Consider the following 22,138-nt stretch of genomic DNA (forward strand, 5'->3'; position numbering starts at 1 on the left):
TCAAGAATGTTTGGTTTTAATAAAGTTTGCAGTATATATGTTATGTTTTTATTCTACATGAACACCACTGTTTATTTTCCACTATGCCCCCTTCTTATTAATAATACGCCGCACAGATTTTGAAAGTCCAGAGATAAGTCTGTTGACGTCTGTGTGACCTCGACAAGCTCCTGTTTATGCCTGGCTTAGCCTCCTTGTGAATAAAGTCTTTCGTGGAATGAAATGTATTAAAACCAAACATACTTGCCTTATTTCATACTTGATTCACCTGTAATTCTTTCCATTCACGCTTTACGACATTTAGCCTATGGTCACTGTTTAAATCAACAACATCTAGGCTATTCTGTCCTCACTGTACATAATTACTGAAGCTCTTCTCTCGTGCACTCTCTCTCTCGATCGCTCCTAATCTGCATGTAGTATCCATCATACTGTACAGTATACTGTACTATCAATATGGCCACTATTGGGTTCAGAGGAATACTCAGAAATCAAATGTGTTTCATCGAATCCCGCATCGGACGGCCCTTTACTGCGTATCATTCCCTGTCTCTCTGCCCCCTGCTTCCTGTCTATCTTCAACTGTCATATCCATAAAAGGCCCAAAAAATATACTTAAAAACGGACGTTACGAGCGGAGTTTTCTTTAATAACAAGTTTATGTTGGCATGTTGTTGTTGTGCGTGACATAGAGTTGCAGATACGAGCGGCTGCAGCGCTGCCTCAGTGTTATCTTATCGCAACTTTTTTTTTCCATCAACCGATCCGCTGATCGGCTCACCCGCTCACCCCAGCGTATCTGTCCAGATGTGTTTTTAGACGGCCTACAGTGAGAGCGGAACATCACTGCTCCTCCCTGTTGTGGAGAAATTGCTGAAGTCAAAGGCCAATGGTGAGGTCAGGAGGGAAGAAAATGTTCAGGAGCCTGTGATGTCTTATGCTGTATTATTTATTGACGCTTGGCCAAGGAGAACTAGAGACACTCTCAAAGTACACCTGAAGTGCTTGAGTCAGTCTCGCATTCTGACGAACTCGTGATGGTGCATATACTTTAAACCCAAAGATCACACCCCAAATACTATACGCCCCAGAATTAGTCAAAGAGAATGTCTTTACTCTTGGAGGTGTTATTGTCAACATATTCTAGTCTGGAGACACAGATGTCCGCTTACGCGGATTGGAACGGCAACAACAAGCTGTCTATTATGACTAGGAAGGCAGCAACAGGCCTCTTCGACCCTGGCCACCACAGTGTTGAGATACGGTGGCACCTAGTCAAAGACAAACGATTAATACTGCCGAGGACCACAAGGCTCACACGTGACCTCAAGTAACCTAAGGATAGAAAATTCCATAACAATCCCCTCTTATTGATCATAAGATCAATACTAACTACCGAATAATAATAATTACCAAATTTAGAGACCACCAGGGAGTACAGTCAGAATGGGATTGACAGAAACATTATAAAACATTCGTAATCACACAGAATTATTCAAAAGGCCATCCATAAAAATCATCTTTCAAACAATGCAATCGGTTTAGATTAATTCATACAATCAGTGAGAAACTTTAAGAACCCCTCTTTTGTACCCCATCATCCCATTCCCATGATGTGTGAGTTCCACTTTCAGGTCAACAAGGGCCTTTAAGATAGCGAAGATCCTCTACAACACCAAGGTGTTATAGAAGGTCATCAGGGAGGTCACAGATCATGTGCAAATATGCCACTGGGAGAGGAGAAAGATCAACTTTATTCTAGCACCTAGTAGATAAAACCCTAACAATTAGGATGGCTTCCATAAAACAATTGATTTAACATTTTTAGAGCAAATTTCTTCTCTCTTTGAAATCAATCACAACAATCATTGTTGAAATCAAGACATTGCAAAATCTTCGACCCATGTACATTATGTACAGTAGAGGGTCACCACCATGGAGAGGTTACTAGCACATACGATGCATGGAATCCATCTTCGTAGAACTCTTCCATGAACAGTCGATATCCATCAGTTGCATTTCATCATAACAAAATTGTAACTTTGAACTTTTAAGCATGTATTACATTACTGTGAAAACCATCATTGAAAATAGATTTTAAAACTGATTCATAAAATGGCAATTTCTAAATGATTAAAAATAACATCTCTTAGAATACTAAACAACCAGTAAAGCCAGAATCATCACATAAAGTTAACCTAAAATGGAACACAGAGGTAACAGAAAACATACTCCATTTACAGACAATAAGTCTCCTCTTCATCATTTTCACCAAGAGAAAGATCATCACGGTCAAAGCCTCGAATCTTTTCCCCAAAACCCTCAAAATGATAATACCTCTTACCAACTGGATTGGCAACCTCTGGGCGTATACACACCTGGGGTGCTTGGACAACTGACCTTGTTGGCTTCTTCACCATCAGTTTAATCAATAAGATCATACAAGTGCAGAGGAAAAGAATAAGGAGTCCACCAACAAATAGAGTAGTCAAAAATTTAACTAACCCTGATCCCCATAACCCCAAGGTACCAGAAAAATCCCCAAAGTTAAACCCATGTTTATCATGTAACTCTTTGATACCTTGAACTGTGTCATGCGCCATATCCATGACCTCAGCAGTCGCGTCGGAGATGTAGGAGCAACATTCAGTACCTATAACTTTACAAGTTCCTCCCTGTGCTGCCAACAGGAGATCAAGCGCCATACAATTCTGTAAAGCTACAGTTGTAACTTCCTGCAGCTCCCTATGTTCAGCTAACATGGCTCTACTGGAGGCATTGAGATGATTCTCCAGGACTTTAGACAGAGATTTGAGCTCCTGTTGAGTTATATACATACCATACCAAGGCAAGAGGAAGCTGGCTATCTTTTGAGATGTTGAGATTTCTCTTTTATATTTATGTAGAGGCGGGTATAATGAAGCAATCTCAGCGGATTTCACTTCCCTGATCAAGGGAATTAGGTATGCTAAATAGCAGACACCATGAAAAAACCATAGGGCATGCAGCGATAAGCTTTATCTCCACAGACTAGATACACTCTCTCAGGTAACGACGACTGTCTCAGAGTGACATTTACTACTGTATTACAACTGCTTTGTCCTAAATTATCAGGTCCGTCTCCTACTCCCTGAAAACACAAGGAAACATTTTGCAGCTCATGGGTGAACACCGGAGGCACATAAGTTGAGCAATCACGTTGTGGAGTTCGCTCCGTCTGTTGTGGCACTGAGCAGTTACGTTTCTGTATCTGAACTGACTCTATAGACCTAACACTGGACCACGGCTGCACAGAAACTAAGGCCTCCACCATTAAAGATGCAATATATGGTTGGGGAACACACACGTGATCTCCAAGAGGTTTTGAACAGTTTGTTTGGGCCAAAACTATTTGAACTCTATATTCAAAACCGAATTTCACATACATCTGTATATGAATAATGCGAAAAAGTGTAGTATAATTGAAACCGCTCAGTAGGTACTGTTCATTAACTGTTTTAGCAACGTATAAGGCAATTTCAGCATTACGTGAATACTTACAGAATCTACAGGGTAGGCAGGAGTATAGCACTCATCTGCTTCATCTTCAAATCTCATGGCCAAATTATTCCAATTGAACATTTCATAATCCGTTCTGGTGAATGAAATTGGATGAGACATTGGTGAGTGTATGGACGAAGGCATATTTTGACATAGCCAACAGTTACTGAGATTACGATCTCGAGCATAATCAACCATTAGACTGAGGGCCGAATTTGTTTTTTGCACTAGAGTTTGAGAAACTTCACCCGTACCTCCATCACGCCTTGTTGATTTAGGTTTGGCTGCCTCAAGTGTATTTATGGAAGAAAAATGACCAGCATAGAGAAACCTATCACCTTCATCTGTTTTTTCCTCATCAGAGGTTTTACAGCTGTGCGCCTCCCCTGGGAAATCTTGGTAATTAACATTCCACAATTTACAATCTAGGTCATTTTCCAATTGCAGTTTGGTGAAACACCACAGCTCCAAAGGTTCAATCATAGATACTGTAGGTGTGAATGTTACCTTCATTAACCTGGATGCACTCAACTCCGTCTTAATCAGAGCTTTATCATGCGTTTTCTACGACCATTTACCTTGGGAGAAAATCAAGGGGTGAGCAACATAACAATCATTTTCATCACATCTGTCAATTGGACATTCAAACACAATAGGCTTAACAGTACATCTGTCAATTGGACATTCAAACACAATAGGCTTAACAGTTCATTTAGTTCGTAAGAGAGCAGGAAATACAAATTTATCAGTCTTTTCAAGCACTTTTCCTTTAAGTTCTCTTGTAGCAACATCATCAACTTGTGTTTTTGCTATGTCAAGACTCATGTTGCTGCAGCTTTGACAGGAACCTGTCAAACTGTTCTCACGTTCAGAGTTGAGCTCAGTGTTCGTCTTTCCAAGAACACTCAGCAAAGAACGCCCCTCTTTTTGGGGTGAGGGGTCAATGACACTGACTGTGTCCTGAGCAGGAAAGCCTCCCTGCTCTTTGCTTTGCGGAGTCGGAGAGCTGTCCCGCTCCCCACGATCCAGAAAGCCCCGATCAGCTCCTTGTCCAAGCCTGGACAGTAGGAGGAAAACGAAAAGTAACCTCCCGGTTACTCGCCAGGGTTCAGCAGTCTTTCGCCAGCGGTTGGTGGAGCCAACCTGCATCTTGTGGCGTGAACCCATTCTGCTCTGCCCTCGACTTTTAGGGCAGTCCTACAGTAGTAGCAACTTAAAAGTTCCCGTTCAAGCATTCACCAAATCAACAACATCTAGTCTGTTCTGTCTTTACTAGTGGTGGGCCGTTATGCGTGCTGTGTTAACGTGCTGCGTTAAGGTGAGACTCTTATCAGGCGATAAAAAAATATCACCATTAATCTATTCTCAAAACTGTTCCAGCCTTTGAGGTCGCTTTTTGCCTTTTTTTCTCTTTTGTTCATTTTTGTTTTCTTGGCTGTAACTCTGTGGAGTCCTGATCTCTCTAGCAATGTTGTTTTTAGAGAGTTTTTGAGTTTTTCTCGTGTTTTTTAAATGCCGCTTCCACCTGGACAGCTGCCTTTGTTTACTCCGGGAACAGCTGATCGCGCTAATTCCGGCCGACATTGGCGCATTAATCTACAGTATCTATGGCCACCACTAGTCTTTACATAATTACTGAAGCGTCTCTTCTCTTGTGCTCGCGCACTCTCTCTCGCTCATCTGCATGCAAACAACAAACCCTAAAATTTTGCAAAAAGAATTGAATAATAACAACAGCAATAATACCTCCTATTGAATATGATCACAGTTTGATCGTTGTGAGACGCCATTAAAAAGGGAGAATACCTGGTGATTACAGCCCTTTGGAAGCCCTTGTTATGTAGGTATTAACCCCCCACGTGTCACACAAATCAGAGCGGAAAATGCAGGACAGACAATCATGGATGTGATGTCTTTACTGTGTTTTACTGGCAGCTTCGTGGATATTATTATGGCTAAACGGAACTTCTTGAAACAAGAATCTTTTTTTGCAATTGTTATGTATTTAAGTGCAAAGGCACGCATGCAAATCAAACAAAACAAACGTATAATAACATTTCTAATAATAATACAATAATACTATATATATATACACACACACACAGTAAATGGAAAGAATTACGAGTGAATCAAGTATGAAATCAAGTATGTTTGGTTTTAATAAAGTTTGCAGTATATAGGTTATGTTTCTATTCTACATGGACACCACTGTTTATTTTCCACTATGTCCCCCTTCAATATTAATAATACACTGCACAACTTTTGAAAGTCTAGAGATAAGTCTGTTGCAAAAGGCCACGGTGACTCTCGTTTGCCAAAACGTCTGTATGGCCTTGACGAGCTCCTGTTTTGTGCCTGGCTTTGCCTCCTTGCGAATAAAGTCTTTCATGGAATGCCAGACAAGCTCAATGGGATTCAAGTCCGGTGACTCTGGTGGAGTTTTCACCCAGTTGATCCCTTCGGACGCCATGTATGTTCCAGCAGCTGTGTGTTTTGGATCATTGTCCTGGAAGAAGCAATGATCAGACCCAAAGTATGTCCTAATGTATGGTGCAGCATGTTCTTTAGCACGATCAGCTGTTCCCGGAGTAAACAAAGGCAGCTGTCCAGGTGGAAGCGGCATTTAAAAAACACGAGAAAACTCCCTTTTTAAATGGCGTCTCACAACGATCAAACTGTGATCAAATATTCAATAGGAGGTATTATTGCTGTTGTTATTCTTCAATTCTTTTTGCAAATGGAGGCACCGCTGCAGTGGAATACACCGTCTTTTAGAGAAAAACGCTCGTCTCTGCAGCTCTATGTCGCGCACAACAACACCAAGCCCTCCCCTCCAAATAAACTGTTAATTAAAAAAAAAAACTCTCGCTTGTATCTGCAGGTCTGACAGACAGGCCTGGCAGCCCCGAGACGTCCGAACCGTTTTTTGTAACTTTTTTAAGGGTTAGTTTGTTGTTTTTCCCATCAACCGATCCGCGGAATACTTGGTGCTGTGGGGGGCGATATGAACGGATCATGATGATCCTTTGCACCACTAGCCACATCCATGATTGTGCTCTGTCTCAGCTGATCGGGTCACCCGCTCACCCCAGCGTATCTGTTCAGATGTGTCTTAGTTTAGACAGTCTACGGTGAGAGCGGAACATCACTGCTCCTCCCCGTGGACAAATGAGGCATTGCAGCTGGTTTTCACACAGACTGCTTAGGGGCGTTTCCAGTCGGGCCCTCACTGACTACGTCATCGCGGGGGATTACATTTCGGTCACGTGCCAGCCAAGGACTGTTCGAGGACCTGTCGAGGACCAGTCACTGCCCTGTCACGGTCCCGTCACGGAAACACAGGAACTTTTAAGTTGCTACATCTGTAGTTGTCAGCAACACCTGGTAGGGACCTTTCCACCTGGGAGACAAAGAGATTTGATTAATACAAAATTTCCTTCCTTAAAAGGAGCCTGTCAGCTACCTGAAAATGATATTTTCTCAAAATTTAGTTAGTCTTTTTACATATTCAGTCATAAACTCATCCGTCCAAAGCAGAGAAGTTTTGTGTGGTGTCAAAGGGGGACTTATCCCTGTGGACATTGGTCTCCCCATTAACACCTCATGAGGACTTAGTCCTGTTGTTGCGCTTGGTGCGCTTTGGATGAAATACAACACAATAGGCAGTGCATCAGGCCATTTTAGACCTGTTGTCAGCACTGTTTTGGTCAACCGATCTTTGATAGTTGCGTTCATTCTCTCAAATTGACCAGAACTTTGTGGGTGATATGGAACATGTAACTGCCACTTGAACCCTAAGATATCTGACAGACCCTGCGTGATTCTTGATACAAAAGCTGGACCTCTGTCACTATCTATTCCCTGTGGCACTCCAAACCTAGGGATCACCTCTTTTAGCAGACACTTAACAACTGTTCGAGCGTCTTCTTTCTTTGTCGCGAAAGCCTCAACCCATTTTGAGAATCGATCTGTCACAACTAACAAATATTTGTAGCCTTGACAACTTGGCATATGTACAAAGTCTATTTGCAAATTTACAAAGGGACCTGTTGGAGGTTCCAGATGGTCATGCTTCACTGTGCTATTCTTCTTTCTGGTTTGTTGACACGTCATACAACTGTCTACAAGTGTTTGTGGGACTTGTGTAATGCCTGGTGCAAACCATTGTGAACGAATAACATCATTTATCACCCCTCTTCCGACATGTGTTGGTCCATGTGCCACACGTGCCAAGACATGTAGGTGAGCTCTTGGGCAAACTGGTCGCCCATCCGGGTGGAGCCACAAGCCAGACTCCGAATCAACTGCACAACCTTTACGCAACCAAAGACTTCTCTCCCTGTCATCAGCGTGATTTTGCATTTTCACGACATCATTAGCGGAAGGTACTGGAATTGGATTGACGGGTTGTGTGGAGGTATATTGATGGACCATGGAGGAGGAGGAAAGTGCGGCTTGTTTGGCTGCAGTATCAGCCATTGCATTTCCTCGTGAAACAGGATCATTTCCTTTAGTGTGGGCTGCACATTTTACAATCGCAAGCTGTGACGGGCACAAAATAGCCTCTAATAGATTATTTACCAACACGTGATGCTGTAATGGCTTACCTGAGGATGAGACAAAACCTCTCATTTTCCATAATTGTCCAAAGTCATGCGCAGCGCCGAATGCATATCGCGAGTCAGTGTAGATAGTGGCAACTTTACCAGAAGCAAGTATGCAGGCTCTACTAAGAGCATACAGCTCAGCTGCTTGGGCTGAAGTTCCATGAGGCAAAGATCCTGCTTCAATGACTTCAGAATCATTTACTACTGCATAACCAGCCAAATGTACGTTGTCAGATGGTCTGCTAGCCGAACCATCAGTATAAAGAACCATATCAGAATTTGGTATCGGTGTTTGCAGCAGATCTGGTCTCGGAGATGTGCACATTTCAATAAGGGCGATACAGTCATGCTCATCATCTGTATCAATCAATGGTAGCAGAGTAGCTGGATTTATTGGAGGTGAGCGCTTTAAAGTTATGTGGGGACTTGAAAGAATTATTGCCTCGTAACCTGAGCGGCGTGCTGCTGTCATGTGCTGTGTTGCAGATGTGTTCAAAATGTGTAACACTGCATGTGGAACATGCACGACACAGTCATGAGCCAGTACAATGGGAGAAGATTTGTCGATCAAAATGGCAACAGCGGCCACTGCTCTTAGACAACCTGGCATACCGAGAACTACAGGGGTCAGTCGAGAGGAGTAGTACGCAACGGGACGATAATGAGAACCATGTTTCTGTACCAGAATGCCAGTGGCGAAGCCATCTCTCTCATGCACATGTAGATGGAACGGCTGATGATAGTCAGGCAAACCCAACGCTGGAGCCATTGTGAGAGCATTTTTCAGATCTTGAAAGGCTTTGTGCATTTCCTCAGTCCACTGTACCACGGGTGGAGCTGATTGCAGTGTGGCGGCTCTCAAAACAGAGTCCATAGTTGCATATTCAAAAATCCAGTGTCTGCAGTAATTAGCCATCCCCAGAAAAGAGAGCATCTGTTTCTTGGTTGCGGGGGGAGGCATGTTAACTAGCAGTTTCACCCTCTCCGGTGACAAAAGGCGTTGTCCATCCTTCAGAACATGACCCAAATATGTCACCTCTGGTCGACAGAATTGCAACTTTGCCAGCGACGCTCTGTGACCACACTCGGCCAGTCTCTGTAGCAGCAAGATAGAGTCTGTGTGGCAAGCTTCTTTTGATGGAGAAGCTATTAGGAGGTCATCAGCGTACTGCAAGAGAGTGGAGCCACCTGGCAGGTGGAGCCCATCTAGATCTCTTTTTACCGCCGCTGCATACACCGTGGGACTCTCGACAAAACCCTGTGGCAACCGTCGCCAAGTGTATTGCTTACCTTTGAATGTAAATGCAAACAGATACTGGCTATCTGGATGCAACGGTATCGAGAAAAATGCAGAACTCAGATCAACGACTGTGTAGTGCGTGGAGTTAGGTGGTAAAGAAGCTAAAATCGAATTGGTGTCAGGCACAATTGGAGCTGCAGGTACCACTATATTATTAATCGCTTGCAGGTCCTGCACGAACCGCCATTCATCAGGGCGATTTGCTTTGGGAATTGGTAAAATGGGAGTGTTACATGGGCTGGTGGTTTGAACTAGCACGTCTTGATCCAATAGAGACTGAATAACACTTTCAATTCCTACTACAGCTCTGTGAGGCAAATTGTATTGTCTAATCATAGGTAGCTTAGCATTAGGCTTAAGTGTGACTTTATGTGGCGGAGCCGAATTTACAAAACCCACATGATTTTTATGTTTAGCCCACAAAATAGGTGGAACCTCAGACAATTCAGAAGGAGGTCCATACTGTGTGGGAAAAGGCGGCTGGTGAGTAACAAATGTAGACATCGGTAATTGCATATGTTCATCTAAGGACAACATATACAGTTCCTCCCCTAAATATGTTACTGTTTGGTGTTGAGAAGCTGGTACAGCTTCTCTCAATGCCTGGCACTGAGCCACCATGTCTCCAAGGTGTTTCAGCTCACAGCCAGGTGTGACGGCCACAACGATATGTGGATATGAATTTTCAACATTAAACAACCTCTGCTGTTCACTAGATAGTTGGACTGGTATGGCACATCCCTGCGGACCAACAAACAAACATTGTTCACATTCTAACCCCTCTTGTTTATTTAAAAACCTGGAAACCGATTGTTTATACTGCTCAGAAGGGTTAAATGCTGCAGTACAATGACAATGCAAAAGAGGCCTCATTGTAGACATCAATGTTGCACATGTTGGAGATGATTTGGCGATTTTCTGAATATCTGAAACAGTGAAACTGGGAAGCATATTAAAACCTATCAATTCCCAGCAATACAAACTGTCTTCCGTACTCTGCAAAAACTGAAATGCTAGAGCGGCTTTTTCATCAGGGAGGGTCAAAAACAATCCATCCGGGGTGCACTGAATAGTAGCATGCAGTTTACAAAGCAGATCCCTCCCCATGAGATTAATTGGGCTTTTATCAGATATCAGAAAAGAATGCATCACTTCAGAGCCTTCAACAGTTATTTTAGTCCTCTGAGATAACGGTTCCGCAATGGGAACCCCGGAAACACCAACAGTGGTGATAAAGTTGGATGTAGGTGTGCATACATGCTCTGCAGTTTTTACAGTAGAAATAGTTGCTCCACTATCTACCAAAATTTCAACGGTATTTCCGTTAACTTGAACGGGCATTATCGGGTCTTCGGCGGGATTACTAGAAAGTTGAATAGTTGCAGCTTGAATATGAAATGGTTGTTCTGATCCCGCCCCTCCATGGCCTCCCTATGCTTGATTGTAATATGTTGGCTGCGTGTAAGCAGCTTGTGTGGGTGGGGCTGGAAGAGCAGGAAATGACGTAGTCGCTTGTGGAGCGGGTAGAGCCGGAAATGATGTAGTGGCTTGTTGTTGGTTCTGGTTATTGGATTTATTCCGACGACGACGACCGCTCTTACACTCTTTAGCCCAATGTCCCGCTGCACCGCATTTGTGACAATTTCCACGTTTCGGATTATCCCTGTTTTTGTTATTGTTTTGACCACCCTGCTGTCGTACATACTGCATCATTTGTTTTGAGCTAGGAGCATTATTACCAGTGGAGAAAACATCATTCCTATGCATAGCCATTATTTTGTTTATAGTTGACTTCCAGTCGTTGGTGCTCCAGTCAAGGACTGATAGTTTGTAAGCGGCTTGAACATTCGGTCTTAGATTTTGCACAAAAATTTGCACCATGAGACATTCATGTTCATCTCGCTTTATTCCAGCATTGATATCCCATGTTTGTATGAATCTCTGGATGAATTCCGGCACTGACTCTCTTGCTTCTTGAACGCAGTGAATTACCTTTGAAAAGTCAGCACGCTTTCGTGCACATTTGGTTATTGCATTTTTTGCTTCCACATTTAACCAATCAGTCAAGGTTTTGGTTGGGGGCCACTGGCCACCCTCAACAGCTTCAGGGAAAACAAACTCATCTTTACACATGATCCATTCGGTTTTGTATGTAAATCGGACCAATTGTTGAACATCAGGTATCAGACAGCTATAAACCGTACATACTTGTTCTAGCCAAATCCAATATTCATCTGGGCTTGTAATTGGATTGGGAGCTCTGCTTGTCATATCTATGATTTCAGAAGGAGTCCATGGTTTACAGACTGCTGTGCTGCCAATCATTATTTTAGGAGCATTTATTGGAGAAGCTTGTGATTCTTCTGAGATAGGGGTCTCTGATGTTATTTTTCTGTGGGTTTCTGTAACTCTGCTACTCCTAGTCAGATATCCTCTCATTGTGCCTCTCCTTCGTCTCGTGTGTGTTTCAGAAACAGCCTGCTTTGTTTTTGGTTTCACAGCCTGGACCTCCTCGTCACTAAGGTCTGTGTTAGGCTCCTCCTCTCTGGGCCTGGCTCGTTCTCCTTCCGAGTCTGATTCACTCGACTGTCTGCTCTCTTCCTTCTCCTGTCTCTGTCTGACCTTGACTAGTTTTTCTAAGTCTGCCGTCTCTCTGTCCCTCTCATCTTTATCTCTCTTTTCTTGCCTGATTCTCTCTTTTTCTCTGAGCTGTCTCTCCATCTCTTCCTGTTGCTTTCTCGCCCTATTTTCGGCTGCCTGAGCCTGCCTTGCCCTCTCTTCAGCGGCCTGTCTCTGTCTGTTCCTTTGTTCAGTGGCCTTTCTGACCCTTTCTTCTTCTACTGCAGCTGCTATTAGGATAAACTCGTCATCTGCTTTAGTTTGTGATGTGCTTGGTTGTTCATCTATCTCAGCATTGCAAGAGGGCCTTGTATTTGAAAGTTGCGGAAAGACGGAGATCGCTTTTTCATTGTTTTGTTGTTCCGGCAGTGTTATTCCGACCTCGGCTAAAATATTCAACAAATCACGAGGAGCGGGAATTTTGGCTTGGCGCTTTGCCCAGCCATACATCATAGCTTTTGCACAATTTTCCAAATTATCAACATGTTGCTGCTTTATCTTAGCCATTTCTAAAGCTCTAGTTTGCAACTTAGCTTCTAGTACAGGCATATGAGAGGCAGTAACACACTTAGCAGTCAGATCAATCATCTTTCTTAAATCATCCGGTCCAATCTCGCAGCTTTTGTCACGCACTCTCACACCACATCTTTCACGGGCCACAGTCAACCACACTTGCATACACTCATTCATGTATCTGAAATCCCAGGATGGATTTCCAACACTAGAGTTAACATTCATCTCAGCCATTTGCAGCTTCTCTCTCTCGAATGCTCCCTCATACGGCCACATGCCACTCGTCCATTCACACATAAGAGAAGTGAACGGAAACACGAAATCCCATCCTTTCAGTCTACCGATGAGTCCAGCTGGCACATGCGGCGAAAACATTGCTTTGAATTGTGATATCTGGTCAGATGTGTATGTGTGTGTGCCTGCTCTGGCATGCTGCGTATCAATGACAGGTTGACCATCTAACTTCACGTTAGTTCTTTGATCTTCTACAGAAAGATGTTTTGTCTTTGACTTAGCTTTCGCTGAGTCAGTTTGCATGATTTCAGGTTTCTCTACTGCTTTGGACAGATCATTACCCATTTTCGCTTGCGCAGTAGGACATTACACATACAGTCAAACAGATTTCAAACCACAATACAGCAGCATCAAAGGTCAGTCTCCACACCTTTCTAACTACAGCAGTGGTGATCTGAGGTAAAAGGATGAAAAATGTACTTCTTTTTCTCTCCCAGTGTATACACATTTAAAATCAACGTTTCCCAAAGGACACAGAGTAGATCCCCAATCTTGATTCAAACGAGGGTGTATTTAAACTCCCCCCGAAAATGTCTTTTCTAAAGTTTAAACCTCAGGTGGGTCTCTCTGTGCCGAGTGCAGCCCGAAACTGCCCCGGAAACAAACAGCCACGTAGTGGCAATGCAGTGGGTCATAAACCCAACCTGCCCCCCTTCAGATCCACACACTGTACACTGCTCTGTAATTAATTATTGTTACAGCTCCATTTATTTTTAAAGTAATTTTTTTTACACCATTGTCAGCTTTCTTGATTTCTCACTTTAAATCAATATGCCGAATTGAACATCTAACTGGGATGTTTGTATGACACATACGTTCCAAACAACGCCAGAGGTTTCAGCCAGGACATTGTCCCCAAGACACTGAAGCTCCTGACCCCCTGGTGGGTCTTAGATGTTTTTATATTCCAGGCAGATTAAATAAGCACATAGTTTTTTATGATTTCGTCAAACGCAGACATGGTAAGGCATAGTAATAAAACTTTGCACTTACCACGTCTTTGTTCTGTTGAAATCCTGTTCGTGACGCCAATTGTTGTGGAGAAATTGCTGAAGTCAAAGGTCAATGGTGAGGTCAGGAGGGAAGAAAGTGTTCAGGAGCCTCTGATGTCTTATGCTGTATTATTTATTGACGCTTGGCCAAGGAGAACTAGAGACACTCTCAAAGTACACCTGAAGTGCTTGAGTCGGTCTCGCATTCTGACGAACTCGTGATGGTGCATATACTTTAAACCCAAAGATCACACCCCAAATACTATACGCCCCAGAATTAGTCAAAGAGAATGTCTTTACTCTTGGAGGTGTTATTGTCAACATATTCTAGTCTGGAGACACAGATGTCTGTTTACGCAGATTGGAACGGCAACAACAAGCTATCTTTTATGACTAGGGAGGCAGCAACAGGCCTCTTCGACCCTGGCCACCACAGTGTTGAGATATGGTGGCACCTAGTCAAAGACAAACAATTAATACTGCCGAGGACCACAAGGCTCACACGTGGCCTCAAGTAACCTAAGGATGGACAAATGAGGCATTGCAGCTGGTTTTCACACAGACTGCTTAGGGGCGTTTCCAGTCGGGGCATCACTGACTACGTCATCGCGGGGGATTACATTACCGTCACGGACCTGCGAAGGACCGGTCAAGGACCAGCTATGGACCAGTCACGGCCCTGTCACGGAAACACAGGAACTTTTGAGTTGCTACATCTGTAACAGGAAGCGAGGCTGAGCAGGAGAAAACCACAGATATATAAACTGGGAAGGATTTGTACAAGCAAAAGAGAACCAAAAGCTACCCCGGATTGTGTGTAAAAGGCAAGCAGATGTTTTTGCCACGGCACTCGTAGCTATAGCTGGTCTGTGCTTACAATCTACAGAAAAGTGGTATCTGCCTGTCTCTCTCCAGGCTTCTTCTCACCTCTCAGTACTGTTTTCAACCTCCCACTGGATCCAGCGAACCCTCAATCTACCCATGTGGGTAGATGTATATGTGTGTATTTGCAAACTGAACTGAACTTCTGGAGAATTTGAACAAGACTGACCTCTTTAACCCTTCCCCCATTCAGACACATACACACACTCTCACACTCCTTTAATGACCCAAATGAACTGAATGGACTAATTAAGTGAACTCCAACTACTCTCTTGTGATGTTTTTTTTTTTTTATGGTGAATGTGAGTTTTGTTCTTTTGTTTGTTATATGGAATAGGAAATATGGGTCTGATACATAAATTTATAAAATATATTGATTTACTGCTGTAAATCAATATATTTTTTTGAAGTGGTTTATCTATTTTGCCTGTGATTAAATGATTGATTAACTAACATTTCTTTTACAGATATTTTGGGTGACCAGAGTTTATTTTGTAGCTAGGGCTATCTGCTAGTGGGACTTTCTGTTTGGTAAACAGATACTTTAAAATTTACTCATTCATCTTTTTTCATTTAAAGAAAAGAGCAACGGGTTGACTTATGCTCCTGTCTAGCGCCCACCTTTATATTATATGAGTATCTGTTTTCAGCCCCTACGCTACACATTGATTATATTTTTTGTATCTAGATGTCTTGTCTACAGGAGGATGATCTTAAAGGGCAATGTGGCCAACTATGGCCTGACCTGTCATTCTCTTGGAGGATGAATACAAACTCAGGACAGTGTCACATAATCAGAATTAATGTATAGAGCCTGTACTAATAATATAGGATAGTAAGATAGGCCAATTAGCCTTCTCGGAGAGTACTTGTTCTGGCTGGAGAAAGTTTTCATTTCCATTGTGGAATTACCATTAAGGGTTTCATTATTTAATTAAGGATCACCATTTAATAATTGTATTATTTATCACAGCACAAGATGCTTAATCATATTCATGATTGTGTGCTGTTGCCTTTATGGACACTGGAAATGCATTTCATAGAATTAAATACAGACCCTTTCGAAAAAATTTGAATATCATAGAAAAGTTGACTTATTTCCATAATTCCATTAAAAAGGTTAAACTTTAATATATTATAGATTCAGGGCCCACAATTCAAACAATTTCAAGGATTTATTTGTTTATTTCTACATATTTTGGGTTTACAGCTCAAAAAACCCATGAAAACAGGAATTCAAAAAATTAGAATACTGTTAAGAAATCACCATTTACTTCTCAGTTTTTGAAGAAAAAAAGAGAGAAATGAGGATCACATCAAATCAGTCAAAATATGGTACTTTCTAAACGATATGTCAACGTTCAATACTTGGTTGGGAATCCCTTTGCCTTAATCACTGCCTCGATGCGCCGTGGCATCGAGGCAATCAGCCTGTGGCATTGCGTGGGAGTTATGGAAACCCAGATTTCCTTGATGCTTGCTGTCAGCTCTTCTTTGTTTTTGGGTCTGGTGGCCCTCATTTTCCTCTTGATAATACACCACAGATTCTCAATGGAGTTTAGGTCTGGCGAGTTGGCTGGCCAGTCAAGCACTGCAATGGCATGGGATTAAACCAGGTTTTGGTGCTTCTGGTGGTATAGGCAGAGGCCGGGTCCCACGCTTCCTACGTTGGCTCAGGCTCAGAAGTGGCTTGACCCGAGGAACCCGACAGTTGTAGCCCATCTCACGGATGCATCTGAATGTGGTGGTTTTTGAAGCTGTGACTCCCGCCTCATTCCACTCTTTCTGGATCTCTGCCAGATTCTTGAATTTTCTCTGTCTGATAATCTGCTTAAGCCCACGGTCATCTCTTATCCTGGTGCATCTTTTCCTGCCACATTTTGCCCTTCCACTAGACTTTCCATTGATATGCTTGGACAGCCTCCTTAGCTATGAACTTTTGTGGCTTACCCATCCTATGGAGAGTATCAGTGATGGTCTTCTGGCCAGTTGTCAAGTCTGTCAGGTGCTTTGAGTTTAGTAGATGATTAGTGTGTGACACTCAGTTAAAAACATTCATGACCTGCAAAATTTGGACTGATTTCTTCACAGTATTCAAATTTTTTGAATTCCTGTTTTTGTGGGTTTTATGAGCTGGAAGCCCAAATTATGTAAAAATAAACAAATAAATCCTTGAAATTGTTTGAATTGTGGGCCTTGAATCTATAATCTATGAAAGTTTAACCTTTTTAATAGAATTATGGAAATAAGTCAACTTTTCTATGATATTCTAATTTTTTGGAAAGGGTCGTATGTTCAATGTAATTACTTGGACCACAGAGCATGTAGTCAGGATATCTGCTGATTTGATTTTGACAATTCTCTTTTTAATCTGTCCACCAACTTTATGGAAGTGTGAATTCTAATGCACTCTAGTACATCTTTAAATTTAACAATTAAACATTAAACTTTTTTTTTTTTTCAGACAGCTGAGTTAAAAACATGCTCTAATGATTTAACATTATTGCTGACTTAAGTATCAGCCTAGTTGTTCACCAGTACCAGACTGTGTATTTTGTTGAAATCCTTGCAGTCCTAAAGCCGGGTGGGTACATCAAAGTCATAAATGAAATAATGTAGCAGTCAATACCCCATTTCCACCTGGTATTAACATGTGATGTGTTTCTGTATCTGATCTGGATTAGCATAAACAAGAGTTTCTGTCTTTTAACTAGATTTTGTCCTCTATCTCCACAGCTGTTGCTATGACAACAGATGAGACAGAGAGTCACCAGAAGAAGCCGAGGCAGAAGGAGGAAACTGGCCAGGACACCAGGCCCTCACCGGAGGAGGAGCAGCTCCGGCTTCACAACCATAACTCTGCTGGCCGTGGCCTTTCCCGCCTCTTGTCCTCCTTCCTAAAGAGGCGCTCACAGTGTGAGGGTGAGGCGGGAGAGAAGCAGGAAAAGGAAGAAGAAGAAGAAGCTAAAGCACCCATTGCTGACCCTGAACCTGAACTGAGAACAGAAGGAGAGGTAGCCGTGGATCAGCACTCACTGAGCAGTGCTGAGGCTCAGGTCAGGCTGCTTGCAGTAAATTTGTGTCTACAGTACATCTAAAGCCCTTTTCAGATCTAGAATATGTTACAGTGGCTTTCATACTTTTATGAGAGACACAGAGAAGTTATATGTTTTGGCACACATTTTATTTTTTGATTATTATTTGTTATTAGAGCACAGTCAATGACAGGAAGTCATCAGTTTTATATGAATCTTGATCAGTTTGATATGTCTTTTCCTGCCTCTCTCTTTGCTTCCCCCTTTCCAGCAGACAACTGCATAGATTATTGCAGATGCCACCACAGAGTCATAGAAATTATTTAACAGAGGCCTAGAGTTGTCACGATACCAAAATGAGTAACCACGATACTATACTAGACAAAGTATTACGGTTCAGGGTATTATCGGGATACTGCAGCCTTTTTATTACTATTATTATTATTTTTGTGAACTGCAGTGTATTTGTACAAGTTATAAATACTTAATTACTTATAATGTTGTTTGGTGCATGTTAAACATAATACTGGTGAAGTAAAAATTAGACTGAAAAAAGTTTGAAACAACAAGTTTGTTTTTTTTGAGTAAAATTAGTGGTGTCAGTCATAGACATATATACATAGACGCACTGAATCGTACGTCGACGTCGTTGCCATTTTTAATGTGGCAAAGTAGAGCACAATCCTTAAGTTGCAGAGTGGCAACACACAGAAAAAGCTGTGCAAGAGTATTCTTTACCAAGGTTTTTAACTTACACACACACACACACACAGACTGCAATTGTATAGCTGTATAGATTTGTATGTTCATCAATGCCCCCCGTGTAGCTGTAAACACAAGCATTAGAAAAATACATACGTTGGTTTGGTTCTTACTTATATCCTAAACGTTTATAATCATCACTTTAAAAGTTACATACGTTGTTTTTGGTGCCTGTTTGTTTCCCAGATATATTAGTGTGTGTGTGAATGGGTGTACAGTAGTAGCAACTTAAAAGTTCCCGTTCAAGCTGAACGCCAGCTGAATGGCAGCCGTCTTCCAGCTGACTTCCAGCCGGCTGCCTGCCAAGTCCCGTGAAAGGAGAGACCCCCCTCCTTCTCCTGGGCGTGTCTATTTTTTACTGTAACTCCACCCATTCATGTAACTACAGGGTATGACCAGGAGATGGCGCTTCTCTCACAGAACTTATTTACAGTTGTTCTACCTGGAGATGACGTAGCTTACACACCTTGTTAGCATTCTCGTTGCTCAACCTTTCGTTTGCACTTACAGTAATGGGCTTTTTGGTCTCCCAGTGTCACAGATCACAGAGCGGAAAATGCAGCTGGTTTGACTACTGCACACTATACAGTAGCCGTATGATTTGAGCGTGTTCATGAATTGAAATTAAATTTAAGGTGTTTATATCTAACATGTTACCATTTACCAAATCAACAACATCTAGGCTGTTCTGTCTTTACTAGTGGTGGGCCGTTATCTGCGTTAACGTGCTGCGTTAATGTGAGACTCTTATCAGGCGATAAAAAAATATCACCATTAATCTATTCTCAAAACTGTTCTAGCCTTTGAGGTCGCTTTTTGACTTTTTTCTCTTTTGTTCGTTTTTGTTTTCTTCGCTGTAACTGTGGAGTCCTGATCTCTTTAGCAATGTTGTTTTTAGAGAGTTTTTCTCATGTTTTTTAAATGCCGCTTCCACCTGGACAGCTGCCTTTGTTTACTCCGGGAACAGCTGATCGCGCTAATGCAGGCCGGCATTGGCGCATTAATCTACAGTATCTATGGCCACCACTAGTCTTTACATAATTACTGAAGCGTCTCTTCTCTTGTGCTCGCGCACTCTCTCTCGCTCATCTGCATGTAAACAACAAACTAACCCTTAAAAATTTGCAAAAGAATTGAAGAATAACAACAGCAATAATACCTCCTATTGAATATTTGATCACAGTTTGATCGTTGTGAGACGCCATTTAAAGAGGGAGAATACCTGGTGATTAACAGCCCTTTGGAAGCCCTTTGTTATGTAGGTATCAACCTTTTGTTTGCACTTGATGGGCCTTTTTCCCCCCACGTGTCACACAAATCAGAGCGGAAAATGCAGGACAGACAATCATGGATGTGGCTACTGGTGCAAAGGATGCTTTAGTAATTATGTACAGTGAGGACAGAATAGCCTAGATGTTGTTGATTTAAACAGTGACCATAGGCTAAATGGCGTGAAGCGTAAATGGAAAGAATTACGGGTGAATCGAGTGTGAAATAAGTCAAGTTAGTTTGGTTTTAATAAAGTTTGCAGTATACGCTTATGAAACCGTCATGTGTGATGATGTGATGACAGAGACATATATTTAGGAGAAGTCACGGACTGAGAGACCTGTGGAGGATGCCGTCTTTACTGTGCTTTACTGACAGTTTCGTGGATATTATTATGGCTAAATGGAACTTCTTGAAACAAGAATCTTTTTTCAAATCAAATCAATTTTATTTGTATAGCCCAAAGTCACAAAGTACATTTGCCTCAGAGGGCTTTACAATCTGTACAGGGAGTGACACCCTCTGTCCTTAGACCCTCGGTTCGAGTGAGGAAAAACTTGCCCACAAAAACCCTTTTAACAGGGAAAAAAATGTGGAAGAAACCTCAGGAAGAGCCACAGAGGAGGGATCCCTCTCCCAGGACGGACAGACGTGCAATGGATGTCACGTGTACAGGACAAATCAACACAAACATATTGTACAATGACTGATAAAATGACAATGAATTATAATGAATGATAAAAATGATTACAGTAATAGATATGGTAGTAATAATGACAGTAATAATATATATATATTGTGCAATTATGCAATTATTTAAGTGCAAAGGCACGCATGCCAATCAAACAAAACAAACGTATAATAACACAAAGTTGTTGTGAATTGTGTATATATATATATACACACACATACATACATAGTATTATTGTTTCATTATTAGAAGTGTTATTATATGTTTGTTTTGTTAGATTTGCATGCGTGCCTGTGCACTTAAATATAACAATTGCAAAAAAGATTCTTGCATCATGGAGTTTTCTTTACGCCTGTGGGATTAACAGAAACTTGTTGCCATCATCACCATCATCCATCATCACACATGGCGGTTTCATAAGCGTATACTGCAAACTTTATTAAAACCAAACATACTTGACTTATTTCACACTCGATTCACCCGTAATTCTTTCCATTTACGCTTCACGCCATTTAGCCTATGGTCACTGTTTAAAAGACATCCTCCAGGTATTCGTGACTACACATTGAGAGTTAATGAGTTCACACACGTCAGCACAAAATGAGTGAATGGGTGTGGGTGAACGTCAAATTAAGCACAATACGACCGTTTGGGTTTTTGTTTTGTAAATAATTTTATTTGCATTAAAACCACAGGTCATACATAATTACTAAAGCATCCTTTGCACCAGTAGCCACATCCATGATTGTCTGTCCTACATTTTCCGCTCTGATTTGTGTGACACGTGGGGGGAAAAGGCCCATCAAGTGCAAACAAAAGGTTGATACCTACATAACAAAGGGCTTCCAAAGGGCTGTTAATCACCAGGTATTCTCCCTCTTTAAATGGCGTCTCACAACGATCAAACTGTGATCAAATATTCAATAGGGGGTATTATTGCTGTTGTTATTCTTCAATTCTTTTTGCAAATTTTTAAGGGTTAGTTTGTTGTTTACATGCAAATGAGCGAGAGAGAGTGCGCGAGCACAAGAGAAGAGACGCTTCAGTAATTATGTAAAGACTTGTGGTGGCCATAGATACTGTAGATTAATGCGCCAATGCCGGCCTGCATTAGCGCGATCAGCTGTTCCCGGAGTAAAGAAAGGCAGCTGTCCAGGTGGAAGCGGCATTTAAAAAACACGAGAAAAACTCCCTTTTTAAATGGCGTCTCACAACGATCAAACTGTGATCAAATATTCAACAGGAGGTATTATTGCTGTTGTTATTCTTCAATTCTTTTTGCAAATGGAGGAATACACCGACTTTTAGAGAAAAACGCTCGTCTCTGCAGCTCTTTGTCGCGCACAACAACAACAACACTAAGCCCTCCCCTCCAAATAAACTGTTAATTAAAAAAATAAACCATCGCTTGTATCTGCAGGTCTGACAGACAGGCCTGGCAGCCCCGAGACGTCCGAACCGTTGTTGTAACTTTTTTAAGGGTTAGTTTGTTGTTTACATGCAGATGAGCGAGAGAGAGTGCGCGAGCACAAGAGAAGAGACGCTTCAGTAATTATGTAAAGACTAGTGGTGGCCATAGATCAGGGGTCAGGAACCTACAGTACAGTACTCATTCCGAATAGTTTCTGAAGTGT

At 42.0% G+C, this 22,138-nt stretch overlaps 2 protein-coding genes across 8 annotated transcripts in view; one reads left to right on the forward strand and one right to left on the reverse strand.

Annotated features, from left to right (window-relative positions):
- Window positions 1-22,138, forward strand: part of epb41a (erythrocyte membrane protein band 4.1a) — a 273,926-nt gene that overhangs the window by 20,826 nt on the left and 230,962 nt on the right. For all 7 annotated transcript variants that reach the window (XM_019264151.2, XM_019264152.2, XM_027282915.1 and 4 more), the window contains exon 2: window positions 17,484-17,803. In XM_019264151.2, the coding sequence (XP_019119696.1) occupies window positions 17,492-17,803 (312 nt within the window). In that variant the 5' untranslated portion in view covers window positions 17,484-17,491. The remainder of the gene's footprint in view (window positions 1-17,483; window positions 17,804-22,138) is intronic.
- Window positions 11,304-13,286, reverse strand: LOC113746602 (uncharacterized). Its single transcript, XM_027282919.1, has 2 exons — window positions 11,415-13,286; window positions 11,304-11,376 (listed from the first exon to the last, which is right to left on the reverse strand). The coding sequence occupies exons 1-2, from the start codon at window positions 13,156-13,158 to the stop codon at window positions 11,342-11,344; spliced, it is 1,779 nt and encodes a 592-aa protein (XP_027138720.1). The 5' UTR covers window positions 13,159-13,286; the 3' UTR covers window positions 11,304-11,341.

Source organism: Larimichthys crocea, chromosome X (assembly GCF_000972845.2).
Source record: "Larimichthys crocea isolate SSNF chromosome X, L_crocea_2.0, whole genome shotgun sequence".
NCBI classification, from domain to species: Eukaryota; Metazoa; Chordata; class Actinopteri; family Sciaenidae; genus Larimichthys; species Larimichthys crocea.